The following is a 26,519-nucleotide window of genomic DNA, read 5'->3' as shown; positions in this document are numbered from 1 at the left end:
CTTGAAGAACGCTGGTTAAGTAGCATGTGTGGGAGGATAGGATTGTCAACGTTTCTGGTCAAAGCCATGCATCAGGACTGATTTTGTTGCTCCATATTCCAGCATCTACAGTGTCATGGCTCTTCCCCACCCTCCCCCCTCCCCACCACCACCCTTTTTTTTAATATATGACACTGCCTGGCCTAAAAATTGCATAACCACATTGACTCTCAGTATTGCTGTCATCAATGAGATATGGTTTAAGGATGGGCAGGAATGGCAACTTAATATCCTAGGGTATAGAATTTTCAGGCAAGTGGAGGAGATATTGCATTGTTAGTGTTTGGTTTACTTCAGTATTGAAGGAGGATATCCGAGAAGGCTCCTCAAACTTTGCTGGGGTTATATTACAGACTTACCAACAGTCAACAGGAGATTAAGATTCATTTATTTATCACGTATACATTGAAACACACAATGAAATGCATTTGTGTTTATAACCAACGTAACCTAAGGACGAGTTTGGGGGCAGCTTGCAAATGTCAACACACATTCCAGTGCCAACATAGCATGCCCATGGTGTTCACGCACACGCACGCACACACGCACACACACGCGCACGCACACACACACACACACACACACACACACACACACACACACACACACCCTCACCCTCCAACCCCGGGACAGGTTCCTCCAGGCATCCAAATTGCAGTTACCGGCCCAGACTTGCAGACTTAGGCTTCTGTCTTCCAGACTTGCTAGTCCAGGGTCTTGATCATTGGACCTCGACTTCTTTTCAATCTTTGGTCAACCCCAGGGTCTAGATATAATGAGTCTTTGAACTTCGGCCTCTAACTCCATAGTCACATGGGCTTCCAAGCTTGTGACTTGCCAACCAGGGTTTTTGTCCCTCAACTGGACTTCCAGACATCAGCCTTGGACTTCTGGGTACGCCAACTTTGGGCTTCAAACTCTGAATTTGCACAGACCGCCGACCCCAGGACTCACCACTAACCTGGGAGGAGTCACCTGCATCATTCACAGGGCCCACCAACCTCAGTCATTAACCACAGGGATCACTAGTCTTTGTCTCAGCGCCTGATGACCTGACATCCATTCATGGAGATCATTGGCCTTCTACTGCGGAGAGCTCCAGCTACTGGTTCTGACTTCTATCTCCCCTTATCACTGCCCCTAAACCCTAACCTGTTCCCTAACTCCCTACGCTGCCTCCAAAACCTAAACAATAGCTTAGCCTGAGCCACAACCTTAACAGACCACATTTTGGTGCCACCTTGACTGGAACAGATTTATAGATAGATATCCAGGAGAGCTTTTTGATGTCTTATGTGGATAGACCAATGAGGGAAGAAAGAGCTAGCGATTGAGGTTTGAAGGAATTGTCCATGTTTTGGGTTGAAAACTGCATCAGTGTTTGTCTAGCAGATAGTTTGTTGCTCCATATATTTTAAAAACCTATCCTAAATCCTACAGAAAAGAATCGTGTGGACTGGTAATAAAGGTCTTAAATTGGGGAAGGGCAATTTCATTAGCCTCAAGGAGGTAGATTGGAAATATTAACTTGGAGGCATGCTTGCATCTGCACGCTGTGAAATATACTGTAAGTGAGAAAGAGAAATAGTAAGGGTAAAAGCCAGGGATAACAAGTATAGGGAACCTTGGCTATTGAAGGGTAATGAAGATTAGGTAAAGGAGTCATGACAGGTACAGTGAACTAATACACTTAATGGGCCACTCCATTAAAGTGCAGGAAGGTGCTGAATTAGGAAATTAGGAAGGCCTAGATGATCCTGAAAATTTATTGGCAGATAGGATTAAGTTAAGTATGAAAGCATTGGAAAAGGGCAAAGGAATAACCAGAGAAAAATCAGGGCCTTTTTGACGAAAGTGTGGCTGAGATCCAGAATGACTGTTTTTCATTGATATTCATCACGGAATACAGAAGTCGACAGATTAATCTACAACTTTATGAAACCATTGTCAACTCTAGATGGAGTACTGCATCCAGTTAGGATCACCATGAGGAAGGACATGATAGTACTGAAGTAGGTGCAGAGTAGATTCACCAGAGTATTACCTGGATGGAACAGGTTAGCTATGGGAAGAGACTGGAGAGTCTATATCTTCTCTCCTAGGAATGGAAGAGGTTAGGAGGGAATATGAATAAGGTCCATAACTTTGAAGGGTATTGAAAAGGTAGACAGCAGGAAACTTTTTCCCCCAGAGAGGACATTGATTTAGAAAAGAGTTTTAGGGAGCGTATAAGAGATTTCAGCCAAAGAATGCTAAGTACCTGGAGAACATGATTGAAATTGGATCACATTTAGGAAATAGCTGGATGAATGCAGAGGTATAGAAGGGTATGGGCAAAATGCTGGGAGATGGGATTATTACAAAAGGTGCCCACTAGTCTGCTTGGATGAGTTTAGGCGAGTGGCCCATGTACATGTATAATTCTGTAACTTTTAAAATATAGACAAAGGGGATAATATTGGACATGATATATATAGGACTCGCAACTTAATATGCAAGGAAGTCCAACAAGGGTTTTTTTTTTCCCAGAATGGGGAATACATGAGGGTAGATCAATGGATTAAAAGTTTGGGATCTTAATAATGATAATGCTATAACTTACTAAAGAAAAATCTAATTCTGACACATTCCAGTTTTAAAAAAGAGTAAATTTTGCGGCAACAGGAATTCTGCAGATGCTGGAAATTCAAGCATGGCACATCAAAGTTGCTGGTGAACATCCTGACGAAGGGTCTCGGCCTGAAACGTCGACTGTACCTGTTCCTAGAGATGCTGCCTGGCCTGCTGCATTCACCAGCAACTTTGATGTGTGTTGCTTAAATTTTGCTGGACTGGTTTTGAAATTGAAAAAGTATAATTTATAGAATGAGTTTAGATACCAGATTTATGCTCACAGGAACCTAGGAGGCTGAAGGTAGTTCTGAGCCTGTACTCACTGGAGTTCAGAGGAATGGGAGGAGGGTGATTTCATTGAAACCTGTCAAATACTGAAAGGTCTAGAAAGTGTGGAAACCCCAATTTGCTTCCTATAGTGGGGGAGTCTTAAGTGAAGAGGACACAGCTTCAATGGAAGAACATTCCCTTAGAACAGAGATGAGATTTTTTTTAAGTCAAAGGGTGGTTAATCTTTGAAATTCATTGTCACAGGCCACTGTGAAGCCCAAGTTACTGGGCATATTTAAAGTGGAGATTGATGGGTTCTTAATTAGTAAAGACGTCAAAGGTTACAAGGAAAAGGCAGAATTGGTTTGAGAGGGATAATAGATTAGATGTGATGGAATGGCAGAACAAATTTGATAAGCCAGATGGCCTAATTCTGCTCCTATGTCAATTTCAATAGTTTTGGCAAGACGGAATTAAAAAGTACTTGACTTGTGCTGACTTAGCACTAAACTTGTAATAGACCACTCTTGGCTGCACTAAGCAATGTTGGTCACCATTATCACAGAAAAATTTGGAGGTGCTGAGAGTGTCAAAATATTGAAAACATTTGCACTGTTGGCAGCACAAGGAGGAGGTTGAACATTATGGCATCATATCAAATGCACCCTGTCAGCCCAAATAGTTATCTTCACATTAAATCAGAGGAAGCAGTATTGAAACCCATCATAACTATACATTTTGTACTAGTTTTTATAGAAAAAGCAAAGAGGAATGTATGATTACACAATTGAAATGCACAGATTTCCATCTATTATCATTTTATTTTGCAGGAAATCAAAGAATGTAAGCAATATTTCTAAATAACAGCCACAATAGAGGAAGCTGATTAAAGGAGTGGTGTGGATTCTAACTGATGAGGATTACACTTCTGAAAATCTGAGACCAATGACATTCTTGACATCCTTTTTCAGAGAGAGGCTGCGGACTCATAGCATTGAATCCTCAGGGAAATTGAAGATCTCTCCAGAACAGTTGTATGATTTCACTGCGGATGACCTCAAGGACCTTGGGGAAATAGGACGTGGAGCCTACGGTTCTGTGAACAAAATGGTCCATAACCCAAGTGAGCAGGTTATGGCAGTGAAAGTAAGCATTAAAATAGTAATTCTTGATCAGCTCGATATAAGCTGCAAGATAAATAAGAAATCCATTTATTAAAATCAACTTTACAAGATCTACTTGGAAAACAAAGCTGTTAAATGTTTCTTTCAAAACCTTTTCTTCATATTATCTACAGTTTATGCATTGAGCATGAGTGTGCCGAATCAGAGTTGCTTCCAACTTTAATAAAGTCAGGCACTAAAGAAACAATTTCCATTCCATTCCCACAGCTTATTTTCAGTTTTAAGGCAATGCCCTTATTCCAGTTGTGTTTTCCATCCCTACACAACCCCCCACCACAGTTTTCCAAAAAAATCTTTCATAAATCTTCAGAAGTTTGTACCAACGTGTGGGTAGAATGTTACATTCAGTCAGCTTTCACAAGGAGAGGGTTGAAACTATCCTTTCAGACATTAAATCCACCAAAATATCTACACAATCATCTCACTGGTATGAGAAGGAAAAGTGCATTTAACATAGTGCAAACTACAAATGTAGTAGTATTAGCACATTCCTAATTTGCTTGACCTAGTAAGTCTAGTTGTAACTGAAGAATTTTTTTCAGTTTGACTCTAATAGGTTATGTGCATTCTTAAGCTACTGATTGAAGGATCAACAGGAGCTTAGTGCCTTTTGGGCACATCATCCTAAATTACTGTATTTATGAGCTTCATTCACTCTGATACCCTGATGATGCAGTGCAGTTAAAACTAGACAATAATGCACATAAATTTGCATTTAAATAGTCAGATGTGCATTTCATACTTAAACTTCAATTGAGTTTGATTTCCAAATATTATAGTACAAGTCTCTTGATATTTCCAACATTCTCTTTTGATGAAAATATATTCAATTTATTCAGCAAACTCTATATGCTCTGTATACATCTCAAATGGCAGTACACTCCTTTGCCAGTTTGCATTATCAACATCCTCCCTTTCATGTGGTTTGAGATCTGTGCCTATGACATCAGGTTTTAGAGGAAGCAGCAGGCAGACTATAAAACCATCAGAGCTCACTAAAGCTAATTGCCAAGTAGGTATGTATCACATAGAATTACGTAAAATTTATAGCCAATCCAACCATTCATGCCCGTGTTAAGCTGCTTTTCACTTTTCATTTGATCTACGTATCTGCTTGTCCTTTTCCTTTCATAGATGAATTTAAAGACACACCAATTGTTTGTTTTAATAACTTCATATGGTGGTAAGTTTCATGTTCAAAAAATGGTTTATTTTTTGAGTTTATACATGATTTTCGCTTTATGATTTTTACAATTCTTAAAGCAACAGATTTAATGAGACCAGGATGTTTTAGATTTGTTTTGGCTATTGGTCTATTGTAGGCCTTGCACAGTGTACAAACATTGATAGCTTATTTTGATCCTGGTCATTTTGTTAACCTCACCTTCAGTCTGTGATTAATATGCTCCTTGTAATCCTATGAGAAACTAATGCCTAAAGATTCTCCTAGCAAGAGAGGTTGTTTAGCACTACAACTTGCTACTTGGTATCAATGATAGTTAGCAATGCAGGCTATTAGAGTGTAGTCTGGTGACGTTATTGCAGAACTGTCTTAAAGAAAATTAGCAGGAGACTGACCCTAGACACCAGCAATTGAACCTGAGCTTGTATATCGTATATCACCATTGTGCTTTTTTCTCTCTGTCAACTTAATAATTAATGTGTTTCTGTTATATTTTTGATGGATTCATTAACAGAACTTGTTTTCCCCCTATAAGACAGCAAATATGAAAAGTCATTGAAGTGCATAATATTATTTACCATTTCGGGCATAACCTGTTCCTTACTACTTCACTATTAAAGCTACCCAAAAAATGTTTAAAAGGGAAACAAAATTATTTCATCAGTTGAAAAATCATAAACAACTGTGAGAACAAAATATGGATTATTTTGAATAATACTGAAGTATATGCATTTTTCATATTATAAAATTTGACTTAAAATGCCCAACTTTGTGTACATGGCTGAAAAAGCATATAGAACTACAAAGGAAAGAAGAATCTACCCAGAAGTATAGATTTTAAGTTGCAGAAGGAGGTCGCGACAGTTTACTTTTAAGAAAAATGGAGCGTCTTCTAACTATATAGAAATCTGACAATTTTTCTAATGTTTTACGTTCTTTACAGCGAATTCGATCAACAGTGGATGAGAAAGAGCAGAAACAGCTTTTGATGGATTTAGATGTTGTAATGAGGAGTAGTGATTGTCCATATATTGTTCAGTTCTATGGTGCACTCTTCAGAGAGGTGAGAAAATTGAGATGAGATGTTCTCTTTGTATGTTTGTGCAAATTCTTAAGGGAGAGCTTTTTTTTGTAACATCAAATTGAACTGGTGTTCAAATGGGAAATATTCACCTGTAGACACTGGAAAAGGTATAATAATATATAATTAAGTAAGCTCCTAGATTTTACAGTTGAGTCATTGTAAATGGAAATAATAGTGATCAGAACAATTTTATTGCTTTGTTTCAAATTCCCACAAACACATTTTAAAGATTAAAGATCATCTTCAGTTGTACATTTAAATAATAAAACATGCAATGAAATGCATAGTTTACATCATCGTTTCTGATGTGCTGGGGGACTACCTGTAAGTGTTACCATGCTTCAGGTGTCAACATAGCATGTCTACAATTTACTAACCCTAATCTGTACATCCTTTTGGAATGTGGGAGGAAACCGAGCATCTGGAGGCAACGCACGCAGTCAGAGAATGTGCAGGCTCTTTATGGACAGCAGCATAAAGAATTGAACCCTGATCTCCAATCACTGGAGCTGTAACAGTGTTACGCTAACACTGACTACTACACTACTGAGTCACCATGTTGGAAAAATCACCAAAACTGTGAAAGGGGAAGAACGGATAATGTTTTTGGTAAAATTCTGACTTATTTCTGAGAAAAGTCAATATTGAAATGAATTTGGACAAAATAAGGCATGCTGAAATGTTCTATCCAATGACCAGAATAAATGTAAAAAATGTCAAAAGCATTCATAGGTGATAAAATTGAAGGATTGTGAATATGGTGCATTTGACAGCTGATGAAAATAGTAGCATTACAATACACAGCAGTCGAAGACAAGATACAACCCTGTTTCCAATAATGGAAAGGCTTACATTTATCTTTAAATTCTCATAATATTAATACTGCAGTATTGCAGTTCATTCTGAGAGATACCTAATCCAGTAAAACTTTTAAAATAACCAGAACAACAACATCAGGGACTCTTTTTGAATCGGACAAACATATTGGATTTAATGAATATTAAAAAGAGCAGATGCCAAAATCTAAAATAAAAACATGTTGGGCTCTTCATCTTCTATCCAAAAGGTTAGCTCAACTTTTGTACTTTGAAAGATTCTCCTAACCTGTTAAGTGTTTCAGTGTTTTTGGTTTTTATATTGGAGTTAATATCCTAACATTTGATGTGTATAAATTGATTGGACAATCCGGCCATACCACAACTCTCCAATGGTTGATAGCCACATGTCAATGGCTGCTGACCCTGAGTTCAACAAATTGACCCTAGCATACACTTCAAGCTGCTTGTAGGGAAATCACAAGACCAGCCCTTACATGGACATAGATTGGCACGGAAGGTGAAAGTAATGTTTCTTGGCTGCATCCTTCCCTGCTGGTTTAAGTCATACCTGCCATTCACTGCTAAAGCAGACAGACAGCTTTAAAGTGTTAGCTAGCTTCTTGGAGGAAGAGTGAGTTTAAAAAATGTTATAAAAATTAAAGATTGGCATTCATTTAATTGTCTGGTATTTTGGGTAAATTATAAGCAAATTCATTCTCATTACCAACATCTCAACTTGTGGTAATTGTGATTATAGTAGTTATTCTTGTAATAATTAAATCCAACAGTACTATGATAAAATATTACTTCAGCCCCCACTATTGTGCTGAACAAAATAAATTAGTAATCAAATGGCCAACTAATTGTGCCTACAGAATGTCCCATATCTATTTCCCTCACGTTCATGTGCCTATCTAAATATTTCTTAAAAGTCCTGGATGTATCTGCCTCTTATCACCATCCCTGGCACCCACCACTCTCTCACACATCTCCTTTGAAATTACCCCCTCTCGCTTTAAATGCATGCCCTCTGGTATTAGACATTTCAACCCTAGGAAAAAGGTACAGTTTGTCTACTCTATCTATGCCTCTCATAGTCTTATAAACCTCTATCGAATCTACCCTGAGCCTCTAACGCTCCAGAGGAAATAATCCAAGTTTGTCCAACCTCTCATTGTAGCACATGCCCCCTAATCCAGGCAGCATCCTGGTAAACCTCTTCTACATCCTCTCCAAAGCCTCGACATCCTTATAATCGGGTGACCAGAACTGTATGCAGTACTCCAGGTGCGGCCTAACTCGAGTTTTATAGAGCGGCAAAATACCTTCCTATCCTTTGAACTCATTGCATTGACTCATTAAGGGCAAGCATGCCATATGCCTTCTTAAGCACCTTAACAATCTGCGTAAAGGTTTCAGTAGCCCCAAGGTCCCTCTGTCCAACACTGTTAAGGGTCTTGTTCTTAACAGTGTGCTGTCTCTTTACATTTGACCTACTTGGGTGCCAGACTTTGCATTTGACCAGGTAAATGTCTATCTGCCTTTTCTCTGCCCATACCTGCAATTGATCCTGCTGTATTCTCTGCCAGTCATCTAAGCTATCCATAACACCACTAATCTTTGTATAATCTGCAAACTTACTATCTCACCAATTTACATATTAATTCAGGTCACTTACATACATCACAAACAGAAGACATCCCAGTGCAATCCCTATGGAATACTACTGAACACAGACCTCCAGCTAAAAAAAAGTCCCATCGACCACCATCTTCTGTCTTCTCTGGGAAAGTTAGTACTGAATGCAAAAGGCCAATTCACCAGGGATCCCATGCATTTTGATCTTGATGAGCCTGCCTTAAGGGACATTGTCAAACACTTCACTAAAATCCATGTGGACAACATCCACAGCTCTAGCTTCATCAATCACCCTTATCACCTCATTAAAAAATCTCAACTACGTTAGTAAGACATGACTTGCCCTGCTCAAAACCATACTGGCTCTCCCTAATTAAGCCATGGTTTTCCAAATGCTCATAAATTCTCTTCAGTAATATCCCTATTACTGACATGAGACTCAGCAGTCAATAGTTTCCAGGATTATAGGACATAGGAGCAGAATTAGGCCACCTGGCCCATCAAGTCTGCTCTGCCATTCAATCAAGGCTGATACTTTGTTTTTCCTCCTCAATCCTAGTTCCTGGCCTTCTCCCTGTAACTTTTGATGTCATGTCCAACCAAGAACCTATCAATCTCTGCCTTAAATACACCCAACGACCTGGCATCCACAGCTGCATGTGGCAATAAATTCCACAAATTCACTATCCTTTGGCTAAAGAAATTTCTTCACATCTCTGTTTTGAAAGGGCGCCCCTCTATTTTGAGGGGAAACATCCTTTCTCTGGTTCCCTTCTTGAACAATGGAACAACATTAGTTACTCGCCAGTCCTCTGGGACCTTGCCTGTGGCTGAAGGAGACAGATATTGCTCAAGACCCCAGCAATCTCTTCACTTGCCTGTCTCAATAACCAGGGGTATATCCCATCAACTTGTCCACCTTAATGCTTTTAAGAGACACAACACCACCTCCTCCTTGACTTTGAAATGCTGTACTATATTAATAGTCTTGGTGCTGATCTCATTATCCTCCACATCCCTGGTAAATTCTGAAGTAAAGTACTCATTAGGGATCTTATCCATATACACTTCCTTTGTTATACTTCCACTTTCTAACCTGGTGCTCTGGTTTCCATCTCACTGCCAAACTAGTTTAAACCCTCCCAAATAGCATTAGTGAACCCCCTGGCTAGAATATTTGTTCCCCTCCAGTTTAGGTACAAACTGCACCTCTTATACAGGTCACCTTTTTTCCAGAAGAGGTTCAAATGATCCAGGAACCTGAAACCCTACCCCCTGCACCAGTTCCTCAGCCACTCATACATCTGTGCTATCATCCTCTTCCTGCCCTGACTATTTTGGAGGTCCTGCTCTTCAGCCTCTTTCCTAACTCACTATATTGTCTGCACAGGACCTCTTCCCCCTTTCTACCTATGTCAGTAGTGCCAATGTGCAACATTATTCCTGTCTCCTCACCCTCCCCTGGATAATATTCCGCAGCTGCTCTGAGACATCGTGGACTCTAGCACCTGGGAGGCTTCACACCATCTTGGCATCTCTTTCTCAGCCATAGTCTCCTGTCTGTCCCCCTGACTATTGAGTCTCTTATCACTATCTCTCTGCTTGACTTTACCCTTCCCTGCTGAGTCGCTGGGCCATGTAGGAAATAGCCACAGGGCAACCCTACATTGACTGCTTGCTGTCTTACTGTGGTGATCAGCCATCCATATTTGAAGCCTGCAAGTGACCACCTTAGTAAAAGTTTCATTTGAGGTTTTCAGCCTCCCACATGGTTGTGAGTACATCCAGCTCCAGTTCCTTGACCTGGTCAGTCAGGAGCGAAAGTCTGGTACGCGTCCTGCAAATGTAGTTATCAAGGACACTGTCAGGTACCCTCACAGGAGGAGCATTCCTGCGCCTTAACCATCCTGCCTGCACTGAACTTGGGGCTAAGGATTTATAGACAATTTAAAAAAAAATAAAGCTTACCTGTTCTCGCTGGTGCCTCCTGTCTGAAATCCTTGAGTTTTAACATTCACCTCGCCTGAGTTAAGCTTTGGTCGCCGATGTTTAGTTCACATTGCTTCCAGTGTTTGCTTTTTTGAACTAGTTGATGATTATACAAAGGGTGATTGATAAGTCTGTGGCCTAAAGTAGAAGGGTCAATTTTAGAAAACCTAGCACATTTATCTTTCAACATAGTCCCCTCCTACATGTACACACTTAGTCCAGCGGTGGTGAAGCATACAGATCCCTTCTTTGTAGAAGTGGTCCACAGCAAGGGTGATTGATAAGTTAAGATGAGTTATTAACTTCAAACTTCCTGCATTATCACTCAAAGAGTTGAACTGCACGTGCATGTAACAAAAGCATCTTGGACCTCCAGGTGGTCCACAGCAGGGGTGATAAATAAGTTCGTGGCCTAAGGTAGAAGGAGATGAGTTGTACAGCTCTTGTTACATGCACATGCAGTTCAACTCTTGAGTAAAAACGCAGTAAGTTTGAAGTAAATAACTCATCTCCTTCTACCTTAGGCCATGAACTTATCAATCACCCCTGCTGTGGACCACTTTCTGGAGGTCTAAGACGCGAACTTCTACAAAGAAGGGATCTGTATGCTCCATGACCGCTGGACTAAGTGTGTAAATATAGGAAAAATAAATGTGCTACGTCTTCTAAAATTGACTACTACTGCCTTAGGCCACGAACTTATCAATCACCCCTCGTATTCTGAAGATGTGTAAACTAGCTGAAGACAAATTGCATTATCATAAAATGCTGTTTGTGCTGTGGTTTCTTTTTAAAGACATGTTCCAACATTGCAATAGTACATACCCTATCTTGTGCAAATGTGAAGGTGTGCATTTTAACTCAGTCAATACCCAAACCCAAAAAAAAGTTTCTGTGCCAAATGGTCAGTTTTCAGAAGATCAAATCTGATTATTAACTTTCTTTTCAGGGTGATTGTTGGATATGTATGGAGCTCATGTCTACCTCATTTGACAAATTCTACAAATATGTATATGGTGCATTAGATGATGTTATCCCAGAGGAAATTTTAGGCAAAATCACATTAGCTGTAAGTAACTTGGTGTTTAGTTTTAAAGCAGTTATAAGTATAATTGCTGCAATTATTGTTCCATAATGGAATGCAAAACTTCAACAGTTAGTAAATGTTAGATTTATTTCTGATTCAATGTCAACCTGCACCTTAGTTTGCCAGAAACCAGTTTGCTTCCCTGTACATGAATTTAAGAAAAAGAAATCTATTGTATATTTTGCTGGTAAAATAGCAATTTGCATTTAGCATTTTTAGCAGCAAACTGCTTCATGGGGTATGATTTTAGAAATAGAAATTTAAAAAATACTGTCAAGTGAACAAGTGATAAAAATGTCTTCTCTTTGGTTTTTGAGGAGTCTCTTGAAGAGGGGGAAAAAGATAGAAAGTGGGACTAGGATCGAAAATTCTGAAACTACACTGAGTTGATGGAGTAATTAAATCATTGGAGTGAGGGAGACCAGAACCAGAACAGTGCAGAAATCCCAAAAAGGAAATGTAGTCTCTTGTATTGTGGAATATTTGTCAATTGTGAATGTGATTAGTGTTAATGTTTTCCGACAACCTTTCACATTCCTTTGCTTTCTTCTGATATTCATTTGCTTTCTTTCAGACTGTGAAAGCACTTAACTATTTAAAAGAAAACTTGAAAATAATTCACCGAGGTAAGTGTTTAGGTCATGTCTTACAAAGGAGGATGCACATTACTAAGACATCAGTTGTGGTGCAGCTACTGGAGCTGCTGCCTCAGAGCACCAGATATCCTCGTTCAATCCTGACCCTGTTTGTTTTCTGTGAGGAGCCTAGACATTCTCCCTGTTACTTTGTGGGTTTCCTCCAGGTGCTCTGGTTTACTCCCCAAGCCAAAGATATGTAGGTCACTAATTGAATGGCCAATGCAAATTGCACCTGGTATGTAAGTGGAATCTGGGGTTGTTTGATGGACAGAATGTAGGAAAAATGGGGTTGTGAGATTAATGTAAATGAGTACTTGATGGTTGATTTGCGCCAGATGAGGCCTCACCTGAAGCCTTTATATTTGCAGAAGGATTTCTTCACTTTGGTATTCCAACATGCATTTCGCTTTTCCATTTGCTTGTTTTACCTCCATGTTAACTTTCTGTGTTTCTTAAAGCAGTACCCCCATTAATTACTATTTAAAGTTTATTCTTTTTTCCCTACCATAATGATTAACCTTGCATTTTTCCACTTCATGCATATGTTAGTCCAGGTGTAGGCAACCCGGCCCGCGGGCAATTTTTTGTCCCCCTGATTCTGAGTGTTTCATGCGACCACACTGATGGACATGCATGGCGTCTTGTTACATTGGCCCCAGGTTCTGTTTTGTTCCAAACCAAACACTGGTATATACGAATGATGGGAAGGCAGACTACCTTATTAATATATATTAGATACTTACCGTGCACACGCAGGTTTTCAGATGGGATAGTTGAAATTTGTAAACAGAAACAGCGTCACTGTGTTTTAACAAGAAATCCATGCTAAATATCCAGATATTTACATATTCTACGATACTTGTTGAATAGCTCGTGTTTTGAAATAAAATCAAAGAAAAAAATTCGAATGGCAACGAATGCAAAACGCAGGAAGGTAGGCGCTGAGTGCCGAAAAAGCAGTGAAAATGAAGGAAATACCCGTGCCAGCTATGAAGTCTCAAAACGTATTGCAGAAAAGATGAAGCCTTTTACAAATGGAGAGTTTGTCAAAGAATGTTTACTAGCAGTGGTGGATATTGTTTGTCCTGAAAAGAAATCTTTATTTGCATCTATCAGCCTGTTAGCAAGAACGATCACACGGCGAATTGAAGAAATGTCAGCAGATGTTAAAAGTTGTTTAAGGGATGTCTGCAACGAATTGCATTTTTTTTCAATTGCTCTTGATGAGAGTACAGACTTGTGAGACACTGCTCAACTTGCAGTGTTTGTGCGAGGAGTTACCTCAACTTTTCAAATTTTTGAAGAATTTACTCAATTAATTCCTATGAAGGACACAGTTACTGGAGCAGACATTTTTGAAGCTTTGCTGAAAATGATGTCAGAAATTAAACTTAATGTGTTGAAGCTAATTGGCATCACAACTGATGGGGCACCAGCAATGGTGGGACAGAAAAACTAAACTGAGTTCTATCATTACTAATTGGCATCTGTGGTTAAGCACAAATGATTTTCCAGCATGTGTTATTCATTAATTTGAGGCAAAACATAACTAGATGTATTTAAATGGATAATTCCCATATTTCAAGTTTTTTATGGCATTTATCTGGTCCACTGTTCGCTCATTAATATGCAATCCAGCCCACAGAGGCAAAAAGGTTGCAGACCCCTGTGTTAGTCTCTTGACTCACTTAATCTTCTTTGTTCCTTTACCAGCGGAGTAGTTGGTGTTTGGGCTCCTCAGTATTAAAACTTAGAACTAAAAATTTACTGGTTTCTGCCTTTTAACCAGTTTTCTGTCTTTGTATGTGCCTTCATTAAATTTTTAATTAAATTTTGTATGTCACCTTGTCAGATGTTTACGAAATTACTGATTATATTTGATGTACTCCCTTATTAGCTTGACTAGTTACAAATCTCAGTGTTGTCTGTAGCTATTGCCCTTACATAAGTGTACTGATTCTGCCTAATTGTACAATTTTCAAAGTGCCCTGTCATCATTACCTTAATGGTTTCCACTACCTTTCTAGCAGCCAATGTCTGGCTTGAATTTGTTTCCTTGCAAACCACAGTCATCATTCCAGAATCTAGAGAACTTGGAGATCTATTACAATGCATATGTTATCTGCAAGCACCACATTACATCTAGGATATTGGATTCATTCAAGGAGATTTACCAACCTTTAGTTCCTGAATAATTCAGACTGTTAGTTGAGGAAGGTATTTGGACTGAAGTTTTTGGTGAAAGTATTAAAATTACGATTTCTCCAAAAATCAGCTTTTAAGGAACAAAACAGTTTTCAAATAGTTGATTTTTGAGCTGAGTGGTGTTGAAGGTTCTGGGCCAAATCTGCCATTTTCAATGTGGTTAGACTGAGTATTCTGAAACATTCTTGCTCACATGCTAATTGTGGAATGATGCCAGGCATGTGGGAGTCCTAATTAAGTTTCTTTCAACCACCCTGGAAGAACTCTAGTTAGAATGCTACAATTGCCAATTTTTTTTTTTGGAAATGCTTTTTAAAAATATGATGAATGTACTTAGAGTATGGAAATCATAGGAATGTAAATGAGCTAGTTTATAGAATATGGTGCCACAACAGTGTGCAGGTTGAAAGCAAATAGTGTAGAGAAAATTATTACAAGGGCAAATGGAGTATAAGCATAGTGAACTCATCTAAGTCTTTGAATTTGAACCTAGAGTAGTGAGTGAAGTTTTGATCTGATTTCCATCTAAGGCACAACATTGATCCACTAGGTTGATTCTTAGTACAAAATACTAAGTAGTACCAACACCGAGTTGTTGGTAGGAAAATGATCATATACACTGAATTCATACAAGGATAAGATATCATGGAGACAAGGAATTTTAAGAGAAATTAACAGGTTAGTTTCTGAGGTGGTACTTGATGAAGAATACAGAGAAAGGAAACATGCTCTCTATGCGGTCAATTAGCACTGAAATGAGAAATTTTTTCATTTAGAGGATTCGGAATCTCTGGAATTCTAAAGCAGGCTGTTGATATTTGCTTGTGGAGTACCTTCAAGTTTAAGACCGATCCATGTTTTGGTACAGTGAAAATGAGGGATCTATCAATTGGATAGGAAAGTGACACGACATGCAGGATTAGCTTTGACCTTGTTGAATAGATGAGGTGGGTTGGGGCCATGTGATCTACTCTTAATATTATATTTTGTGTTTTCATTAATAGTACTGCTCTGCTCTATTTTGCACCTTGGATTTATAACAGATTATTAAATGGGCCAAAAGGGAGAACATGGTTATTTTGCCTTAGAGCAGACAATTTAACACTTCATGAATTGAAAATGGCCAGTAGGTATGAAATTAGTGTAAATTTGTAAATTTAACATAGGAAGAGCTTAGTTTCACTGACTAGTTCCCTCTGTATTGCTGTTATGAGCAGTATTAAGTATTCATTGGTATATGTACGCTCTGCGGTGATTTGTTTTAATTTTCATCTATTTTTAACAAGTATCCTTCCTGCAATGTTATTAAAGACAGTGATATTATTGCAATGTACTAAAAAAAATGTTTGTTTTACAGATATCAAGCCTTCCAATATTCTTATGGACAGAAATGGCAATATTAAACTCTGTGATTTTGGTATTAGTGGACAACTAGTAGATTCTATTGCCAAAACGAGGGATGCAGGATGCCGACCATACATGGCAGTAAGCCAAAATACTGTTTTTTGATATTCCTAATCAATAGAGCCTTTTATTGATAATTTGAGCTAAACTTGTATTTTTGTTTTTAAACACCACAAGGCCCATTTCTGAGGGAATTGGGTTTTTCCTGTAAGAATTGAAATACTTTAGAAGCAGTGAGGCAAGGGGAAGATATAATCAGAGTAAACAATTAACAGCGCAGTCAATCGCTCCTCATAACCAAAAATCTTCAGGCCCAGAAATATCTTGATAATTTTCTATACTCCCTAGATTACTGTCATTCTTATGATGTAATGACAAGATTTGTATAGCCTAGATTTTAGTATGATTGATGACCTTGAATTGATCCAGAAAAAAGGCAAGTACAGTACTCCATTGCCTCCTTATCCATATGTTCTACTTCTCCTGTATTGGCCCTGTTCCACCCATCACTTTCTAGTCTCTATCCCACCCCTCCCTTCTATATCGGCAATCCTTCTTTCTTCTCAGTTCTGATACATGTGGTCTTGAACCCAACCCATCATCTTGCAGTATGTGTCTCCTTAAATGTGAGTTTTACTAGCATTCTGTTTTGTATTATGCAACTAGATTTTTTTTGAGAGGGGACATGGACGAATGATGGACAGAATAAATCTGGTAGGGAAGGCAGGAGGGAAGTGCAAATGTTAGTTATTGAAATTTCATTTGAATGCATGTTGCTTTTTTGCTCATCTAAAGGTCTACTGATACTTTTTAAATTTATAACTTTCTATATCACTAATCTTCCATTTTGCCGCAGTCCGCACTATTCTTCACCGTGACCTGTACAAATGAGTCCAGGTACTTGATATATACCTGGAAACCAAACACTTTATTGTGAAAAAGCCCTGTATAGATTCTGAGATGTACTTAAGGTTGATGGGTGCAGAGAAACGAAACATGGTCTCAAAAAGGGTCATCTACTTACAAATGAAGTGAGAAATGTTTTCATTTAGAAGATTAGAATTCTAAAATAGGCTGTGGATATTTATTGCAACACACACAAAATGCTGCAGGAACTCAGCAGGTCAAGCAGCAGCTGTAGAAACAAATAAACAGTTGACATTTTGAGCCGGGGCTCTTATTCAGGACTGGAAAGGAAGGGGGAAGAGGCCAGAATGAAAAGGTGTGGGGAGGGGGCCGAGGATAGCTAGTAGGAGGATAGCAGAGTAGGTGATAGCTAATGGCAAGGGGATGGAGGATAGCTAGTAGGTGATAGGTGATAGCTAGTGGCGAGGGGGCGGAGGACAGCTGGTAGGTTATAGGTGAAGTCAGGTGGATAGGAAAGTTAAAGACTGGACAGGAAGGAATCTGATAGTAGAGGACAGTGGACCATAGGAGAGAGGGAAAGAGGAGGGGACCCAGGGGAGGTGGTAGACAAGTGAGAAGAGGTAAGGGCCACAGTAGGAAAGAGAAGAAGAGGAGGGGGAAGAATTTTTTTTACTGGAAGGAGAAATCAATATTCATGCTGTCAGGTGGAGGATACCCAGGTGTTGCTCCTCCATGCTGAGGGTGGCCTCATCATGGCACAAAAGGAGGCCATGGACCGACATGTCAGAATGGGAATTGAATTTAAAAATGTTTGGCAACCAGAAGTTCTGCTTTTGGTGGATGGAGCAGAGGCACTTGACAAAACTATCCCTCCCCATTTTATGATGGGTCTCACCAGTGTAAAGGAGGCTACATTAGGAACACTGGACACAATAGATGACACCAGCAGATTTGTAGGTGAAATGTTGCTTCATCCGGAAGGTCAGTTGGGGTCCCTGAATTGTGGTGGTGGAAGAAGTAAATGAGCTGGTGTGGCATTTGGCCAGGGAAGAGGTTAATGTGGAGGGATGAATGGACAAGGGAATCATGGAGGAATTGACCCCTGCAGAAGATGGAGAATGGGGGAGGTAAAGATATGCATGGCAGTTTGATCCCTTGAGAGATGGTGGATGTGTTGGATTCGGAGGCTCATGGGCTGGTAGGTAAAGACGAGAAGAACTTTGTCAGTGTTAAGGTTGCAGGAAGATGGAGTGAGCGTGGATACTTGGGAAATAGAGGAGATGCAGGTGAGGACAGCATCAATGGTGGAGGAAGGGAAGCCCCATTCTTTGAAGGAGGAAATCTCTGATGTCTCAGAAAGGAAAGCCAAATTCTGGGAACAGATGTGGTGGAGATGAAGGAACGGAGAAAAGGGAATAACATTTTTACAGGAGATGGGTGAAAAGAAGTATAGTCAAGATAACTGTGGGAATCAGTATGGTTATAAAAGATGGCGGTTGACACTTTGTCTCGGGATGGAGACAGATCGAGAAAGGGGAAGGAGGTGTCGGAAATAGACCAAGTGAATTTAAGGGCTGAGTGGAAGTTGGAGGCAAAGTTGATAAAAATCAAGCTAAGCATGGGTTAATTATGGAGTACTGTATATTTGACTGATCCTTTGTAATGATTAAGAGCAGTGTAACCCACTCCTGTTTTCCCTGTTTAGATAATCACAAACAAGGTTATCCTGGTCTCTATTCAAGATTGTTTAATGTCATTTCCAGTACGCAGATGTAAAAAAGAACCAAATGTTATTCTGGATCTGATGCGGCATTAAAAAAGCACAATAACAAACACAATAATAAGAAATGTAATTACATAAAATGGCTTGTATACATAGATTTTGTGTCCAAAAAGTGGCGCTAGGCACAGGAGTGTTTGGACATAAGGTGATTGACAGGAAATAATGAAGTAGTGGTGGTTGGGGGTGTGGGGGGGGGGGCGGTGTTAATGGGCGGAGGTATTGATCAACCTTACTGCTTTTGTTAAAGTTTCTGTTTTGAGGCTCCTGGTCCTGGCATGGATGCTAGGTAGAATGGGATGCAGTAGAAGGAACAGTCCATGAGCAGCGTGGGTGGGATCGCTCGATGTTGCTGACCCTTTCCCTACACCTTTCTCTATGTATGTCTTTGATGTTGGTAGAGTGGTACCAGTGATGCAGTGAGCAGTTTTGTCTACCTGTTGTGGAGTCTCCCTCTCCACTACAGTGCAATTTCTGTAGGATGACACGAGTGTAAATGTGCAACATGTGCACTCCCAGGAGTTTGAAACTGCTCATGGTTTCCACTGCTGTGCTGCTGATGTAAAGAATGGTGTGAGATCTGAAGTCAGTAACCATCTCCCTTGTTTTGTTTAACAATGAGGAAGAAGTTATTTGCCTGGCACCAGGGCCGTGAGCTCTTCCACCTCCTCTCTGTAGGCTGCCTCATTGTTGTCTGTAATGAGCACCAGCACTGTCATGTCATCGGCGAGCTTGACAGTGTGAGCAGAGTGTACAGCAATGGGCTCAGCACACAACCGTGGGGTCTGTGCAGAGATAAACTCTACAAGTTTCCAGAATAATTTATAAATTGCAATTTCTATTAAAATTGAATGTCACAAATGGTTGAATTTTATCATTGTTTTAACTGCAATAACACGATGTAGGAACATTGTTGTGCACTCCCAACTGGTGTGAAAAAAAGATCTTGAGCATGATCATATCCATTATTGTTAAAGTAATAAGTACAAAATCAAAATGTTGAATGATTTTGATGTCAGCATTGTGTGTGGTTTGAATACCATGGCATGTTCTCTCTTTAAGCTTATTGCTGTTTGCCTTTTAGCAGTGAGAGTATTCCATGGGGAAGGTACTTGAAAGACTGTTCCCGCCATTTGAGGAGGAGCATGCTTAATGTTGTCTACAAAGTTGAATCAATAAATAATGAGTTCAGTTACAACTATGAATTTAATAATTGCTATTTAAGCAGGATAAATTAAATACAGAAGTTTGTGCCACAGAAGATACTGATGGAGTTGTGAAATGTAGATTTTTTTTGCTACAGTAAACAATGGTTGTGACTACTTCTGCATATAATAACATAAATCAAGAAAATCGAGAAAAATCTCTAAAACATCCTGTTAAAAAGCAATTGGGGAAATTGGAAGTTTTGTTGACTGAACTTGTCCAAGCATTTTGTTTTGATGAGGTTCAGATTCTATGTCTATCTCTAAAATAACAACACACATCAAAGTTGCTGGTGAACGCAGCAGGCCAGGCAGCATCTCTAGGAAGAAGTACAGTCGATGTTTCAGGCCGAGACCCTTCGTCAGGACTATCTCTAAAATAGTTGTGTTTTATTAGCCCTTCAATAATTTGTTATCTAAATGGACAGAGGCTGCAAATGAACGAAGTTCAGAGGATTTTCTAGGTGTTCCTAGTGCACGAGTCCCAAAGTTATGAAGGCAAATGGTATGTTGGACTCTTTCTAAGAAAAGGAAGATTTTATTGCATTTGTACAGAGTATCTATCAGGCCACACCTAAAATACTGTGCACAGTGAGGTTCCCTTGCACAGATAACAAGGATATGGTAGCATTACAAGCAGTTCTAGGGAGATTCACCACCAGACTAACTCTGTCAAGAAAAGCTAGACAGTTTGGTCTGCAGTCTGGGAGTTTAAATGAATGAGAAATGACCTTATTGATGGAGCTTGAAACTGTAAATATTGAGATGTTTTTATTAGTGAGGGAGTCACAAATGAGGGAACATAACTGCACAGTCGGAAACTGGTTATACAATACAATTGCTCCAAAATTGCTTCTCGGGCTCGTAAATCTCTAGAATTCCTGCTGAAGATTTTGTTATCTCGGTAGCAGTGTGATAGTTGCCCTTAATATTGCTCTTCAAGGAAATGTTAATTCAGTGAGATTTATGATGCTGATTTCTTGATTTGCTGAAATTCCGTGTGACTATGTACATTGTTAAATGGTAGCTTTCTTTGAAGTGCTTTTACTGCTTAAAATGGTTTGAATGTTAGAAAGTATTGCATTTAAATTTGTTATCTTAAAATTGTAGAATTGCACTGTTAGTATTTTTCATGCTCCCAGAGGATTTGGGCCTTTTTTCCCATTTTGATGAAATCAGAACATTTTGTGCCTTCAAGTACAGTATTATTGTGTTCAGGCATGGTGATAATGTCATATTTTGAACGGAATGTACAAAATTTGTGATCATGCAGCTAATCTAGAGTATTTGTAGCTGTTTTAAAAAAGTCTTGATCTCATGAAGAAATATTTTGTATTGTAAATAGTATTATTAAAGCATGCAGACTATGACTTGGTTCAATGGCTGACCCTTGGTTTCCAATCTAAATTTGGTAACCTTTTGGTGGTCATTTTTGGTTTTGCATTTGTGCTGAATGAATAAATGACTTAAGTGTTCATTATACAGTTTTCCCAGTCCAAGTGAGCTCAGAAAAAAGGCATGTGTCCTTTCTAATGTGCTACTTCCTGTTTGACACTAAATATCTGTCCTGGGTTATGCTTGTTTAAAATTTTTACCCATGTGGGGAAATACATTTTGCATGAGAAATCGACACTTTCTATCATTTTTTGAGTTTTAGGCAAATATAATCAAACATAATTCATTTAAAATTTAAACCTAAGCTGAATGGTGTGTGTTAATTGTAGTTTTTTCTACATGTAATAAGCATGGTACTTGTGTTATTTTCATTTTGTTGGAAGTATTATTCTTTGCTGAAGCTAAATCGGCTTTGTATTTACTAAGTGTAGACATGACCTAAGCTTTGGAACCAAGTACTTTATAGTGGGCTCAGTACCAACTGATGTAATGTTCTAAGTTTAGGCAGTAGAAGCCCTAAACTGAGATGACATCATTCGCTCTATTCAACTTCTGAATGAGTGAACAAAGATTTTTTTTCATCTTGAACTACTCAAGTATTGAGGTGACATCATTGGCATCTCTTTGATAAAGTAGCTTTTGCTCAGAGCATTAAAATTTCAGGAATTGCTATGTACTATGATGATGTCAGCAATGTGGATTAGAGCCATGCTGCCTACATTTGCTATGGAAAACTCATGCAATATTGGCTGCTAATAAGCTTAATTTCTGAAAATATTGTTGTTCAGAAATTACGTTTTATTTGAATATTTTGTGATCATGTGAAATGTATTTAGTGGTAACATGGATTTGATCTACCCATTTTATAAGGCTATCAGCTGCAAGCTTGCAGACTTTACAAGATGGGTGTGGAATAGAAGTACTGATGCCTAACATTTTAGATTGTATGGTAAAACTCTTGATAATACATGATATGACCAAACGCAATTCCTGGTGGTTCAGTATCTCATTCACAGGTAATGTTTGTTGGGTTCATTTTTGATCCATGGGGGACCTTGGGTCCTACATTCCCCTTCCACTTACTGAGTCGCAAATTTCCACGCATACTTCTGACACACCGGGCCCTACCTCCTATGCCCCCTTTAAACTTAACAAGTTCGCTGAGAAATTTGCTGCAGCACTCTGTAACCTATCAAGCAAGTGAATTAAAACAGTAAGAGAATAACATTTAATAGTCAGTCCCCTGGTGAGCCAATTCTTTGGAATTTTCCTTTTTCTGGAGAGAAAGAAACAGTTAAGAGCTAATGATTGAAGTCCACAATCTTCAGTGTTACGTAAACGGCAGCAATGAATATCAGTCGAGACAGGTTATATAAAAACAACCAAACATTTATTAAACACGGATAAACGATAAGGTAAAAAAAAACGAAAACTTTAACCAGAAGTTAACCGATATGGAGCCGTTCAAGAAATCAACATTCGGCACTGGTTCTTAAAGCGTTAAATGCTAAAACAGTTCTTAAAGCGATAAATTCGAAAGTCCAACAGATCTATACGTTCAGTTGGGGAGAGACTTCTCTGGAGAAGGGTTTCTTCACGGACGCAATTTTTCTGCTGGTTCTGTCCACAGAATCCACGTGGAGGTAAATAAACAGTTTAAAACAACTGACCTTAATTCTTTTAGAGAGAGAGAGAGCAAACCATTGCATGAACTCCTTGCTCTTTTTGGCAAGATTTAATCCTCGATGCAGGTTGCTACTCCGCCAACGAAGACTCAATAAGGTCGATCCTTTGTTAAACTGTTAAACTGCCAAACGACGCCGACTCCTCTCGATCCCTCGATCCTGCACTTCGATAAATTCTTCACTCTCCCTTTTACTGTTGGAATTGAGTAAATCAACACGTCTAGCCAAAAATTTCCAGTCCATAGCATGGTATCTTGCAATAGAACGCAAAACCGTTTTAAAAATGAAACTGCGTCACAAAAACAAACACGCAACAGAAACGGAGATACAGCACGTTCTACCTGGAAATCTACAAACTGAAAAAACCTACTGCGTCATCTGGGTCAACCCTTGTATAGTCATGGTGCACATGTCATCACGTGACCTCGCATCGGTGGGAAAATCACATCAGGTAACCTTCAAAAGACTGTTACATCATTCCCGCAAAAAGAAACAAATCTCCTTGAGCATGTAACATCAGTCAGTAGTTAAAGTGAGTAAGTATTTTAAACTTTTAGCTAACTGTAGTTATTTATGGAAGTAGTTTCAGGTTGCTTATAGAAAATGTGGGTGTAAAGTGTTTTCATTTTCAAAACTGGCTTTGACAGTACTCTGAAGACAGTGTTGTAGCCTGGTTTTAGGCAACTTACTCTTTCTTTCCTTAACATTGGTACTGTTATTCAGCTGTATGTGATACCAGAATTTTCTTCCTAGAACTCTACAAATACAATTTTGCTTAGTGATAATTGAGGATGTGTACAGAAATGATTCCTGTTTTCATGCTGTACAGTAGTAATTGGTATGAGTTGGCATCATAAGATTAAGGGCCTGCTAAATCTCTCAATCATTTGAAGGTGAGTGGGCTTGAGACTTTTTTTGGAGGTGGAGAAACAGCAATACTTGGGCTTGGAAGGGAATTCCAAAATGTAGCAGAAGACCGAACAATGTCTATTGTTGAGATGATGAAAACAATAGGCAGAATAAAAAAGAGATTCTAAGTGGTGCTGGTCATTAGGCTTGGCTTAACTGTACTGTTACTGCAAAACAACAAATTTCATGACTTGCACCAGTGATAATGTAATTATTACAGCAAAGGTTACGTTGGTAAGCAAGATTTAGTCATACTGAAAAATTAAGATATGAAAGTTTTAGTCATTTGAGAATGGATTGCACTGGATATAATGTAATATTCATTGTGAACAAAATATACATTGCAATTAATGTGTTAGAAGTTTGCAGGGAAAGTTTAGTTGAAGTGGAGATTTGGTGCTGGTTTGATGAAGAAGGATTGCATTGTAGGGATAGAAGTTGATGGTTTTGGTGCTGAGCCAGATCATGGATCCAGAATGAGGAGAACGCTGTATAGTGTTTAACTCAGTCCCTAACATTGGAAGAGTGATGGTTCAAACTGTCTAAAGAGGTGAACCAGAAAGTGGAGATGCAAGAGACTGTCTGCCTGGGTACCATATCCGATGTGGACTTTGGGGACCATGGTTTTCCATACAGATCTATCCTTCGTTTTTTGGATGACTTCCATTTCCTCGATGTGAAGCCACCTGGCTATGCTGTTAATGTACATAAGCCGAGGTCTTCCTCCAGGTTTGGTCCCCTCAATCTTTCCAGAGAGCATGAGTTTTTCTAGTTCATCTTTCTGCATGATGTGTCCTAGGAATCTGAGTTGTCTTTCTCTTATTGTTGGTATGAGTGATCGAACTGCTTGGGCTCTTCTGAGAACTTCTTCATTTGATGTGTGTGTGGTCCATGATATTTTTAACATTCTCCTGTAGAACCATAATTCAGCTGCTTCTAGTCTCTTTTCCATTGCTGGAAAAATGGTCCAGCATTCACTTTCATAAGTCAGGATAGAATAAATGTAGCATTGCAGTATTCTGTTTTCAGTGTACGTGCTCATCTTTCTGCCTGTTAATATGGTCTTCATTTTTTGGAAAGCTTCTTTCACCATTGCTATTCTGTATTTGATATCTGTGTCGCACCTGCCATTACTTGTTATTAGGCTGCCAAGATATTTGAATTTGACTTGTTTGATGTTTGTATTTCCGATCTTGATCACACATTGTGGGATGTTTGTCTTTCTGGAGATGACCATGCTTTGTCGCCTTGGTGTTAATTGAGAGGCCTCTGCGATTACTCTCTGCTGCCACTGTAGTGAGTAGTTCTTGAAGTTTTGTTTTTGAGTCAGCTATTAGTAAAATGTCATCAGCATATCTGATGTTATTTATATTATGGCCTCCAATTGTGAATCCTTTGTCTTTGATACTTCTCAAGATATTTTCACTGTACAGGTTGAATAAGTCTGGCGAAAGGACACAACCTTGCCTGACTCCTCTCACGATATTCAAATACTCACTCACTTCTCCTTCTGTTCTGATGGATGCTGTCTGGTCCCGGTATAAGTTTCTTAAGAAACATATATCTTTCCCATCTATGTCAAGATCTTGAAGCATTTCCAGAAGATCTTGCTGTCTGAGAGCGTCAAAAGCTTTTGTATAGTCAATGAAACATAGGTATATATCTTTTTGTACCTGGATGGCTCGTTCACTGATCATCCGTAGCATGAAAATTGCATTTCTGGTTCCAGTGTTTTCCACAAAGCCGCATTGTTCATTACTGATTTCTGGTTTTATACAGCATCTTGCTCTCATCATGATTACTCTGAGAATTTTTGCCACGTGGCTCATCAGACTTATTGTACTATCTAACTCACATTCTGTTGCTCCCTCTTTCTTTGGAAGTGTGATGAACACTGATTTACTTAAATCATCAGGTCAACCATGATCATAGATTTCATTTGCTATTTCTGTTATTTTCTCTATTCCAAAATCTTCGAAGGCCAGTATCATTTCAACAGCGATTTTGTCTGGACCAGTTGCTCTGTTATGTTTTGTTTTATTTACGGCTGCTCGAATTTCTGATTTTAGAATGCTAGGTCCTTCAAGATTCTTCTTTATGTTCGGTTTTTCTCCTCTTTGGTCTTCAAAAAGTTCTTTTATATATTCTGTTCATCTGTTTAGGATTTCCTCTTTGTTCATAATTAAGCTGCCATCTTTTGCCTTGACGCATCCAGTTGCTGAGCAAGGTAATTTCCCCATTAGTTCTTTAATCTTATTGTGCATCAACTTTGTTCCAGGGTTATGGGTTTGTAGCATTTCTATCTCTGAGCATTTCTTATTTAGCCATCTGTATTTAGCTTCCCTGCATTTTCTTTTTATTGTCTTACCAAGTTGTTTGTATTCTTCGCTGTCTCTTAGTTTGATGGTCTGTTTTTTGTTGCATCAATTGTATTATATCTTCAGTTATCCATTTCTTCTTACTTTTCCATTCTTTTCGTGGGATAGTTTCTTTTGCAGCTACAACCATGGATTCCTTCAGTATGTC

General features: G+C 38.9%; 1 protein-coding gene across 6 annotated transcripts in view; it reads left to right on the top strand.

Moving 5' to 3' along the window:
• map2k4a (mitogen-activated protein kinase kinase 4a) overlaps window positions 1–26,519 on the top strand; it is a 143,715-nt gene that overhangs the window by 83,495 nt on the left and 33,701 nt on the right. For all 6 annotated transcript variants that reach the window (XM_072241886.1, XM_072241885.1, XM_072241889.1 and 3 more), the window contains 5 exons: window positions 3,894–4,068; window positions 6,233–6,352; window positions 11,768–11,887; window positions 12,480–12,531; window positions 16,106–16,233. In XM_072241886.1, coding sequence (XP_072097987.1) covers window positions 3,894–4,068; window positions 6,233–6,352; window positions 11,768–11,887; window positions 12,480–12,531; window positions 16,106–16,233 — 595 coding nt within the window. The remainder of the gene's footprint in view (window positions 1–3,893; window positions 4,069–6,232; window positions 6,353–11,767; window positions 11,888–12,479; window positions 12,532–16,105; window positions 16,234–26,519) is intronic.

Source organism: Mobula birostris, chromosome 24 (assembly GCF_030028105.1).
Source record: "Mobula birostris isolate sMobBir1 chromosome 24, sMobBir1.hap1, whole genome shotgun sequence".
Classification (NCBI taxonomy): Eukaryota; Metazoa; Chordata; class Chondrichthyes; order Myliobatiformes; family Myliobatidae; genus Mobula; species Mobula birostris.
Note: the sequence above shows the minus strand (reverse complement) of the source record. Positions and strands in the feature narration are given on the sequence as shown.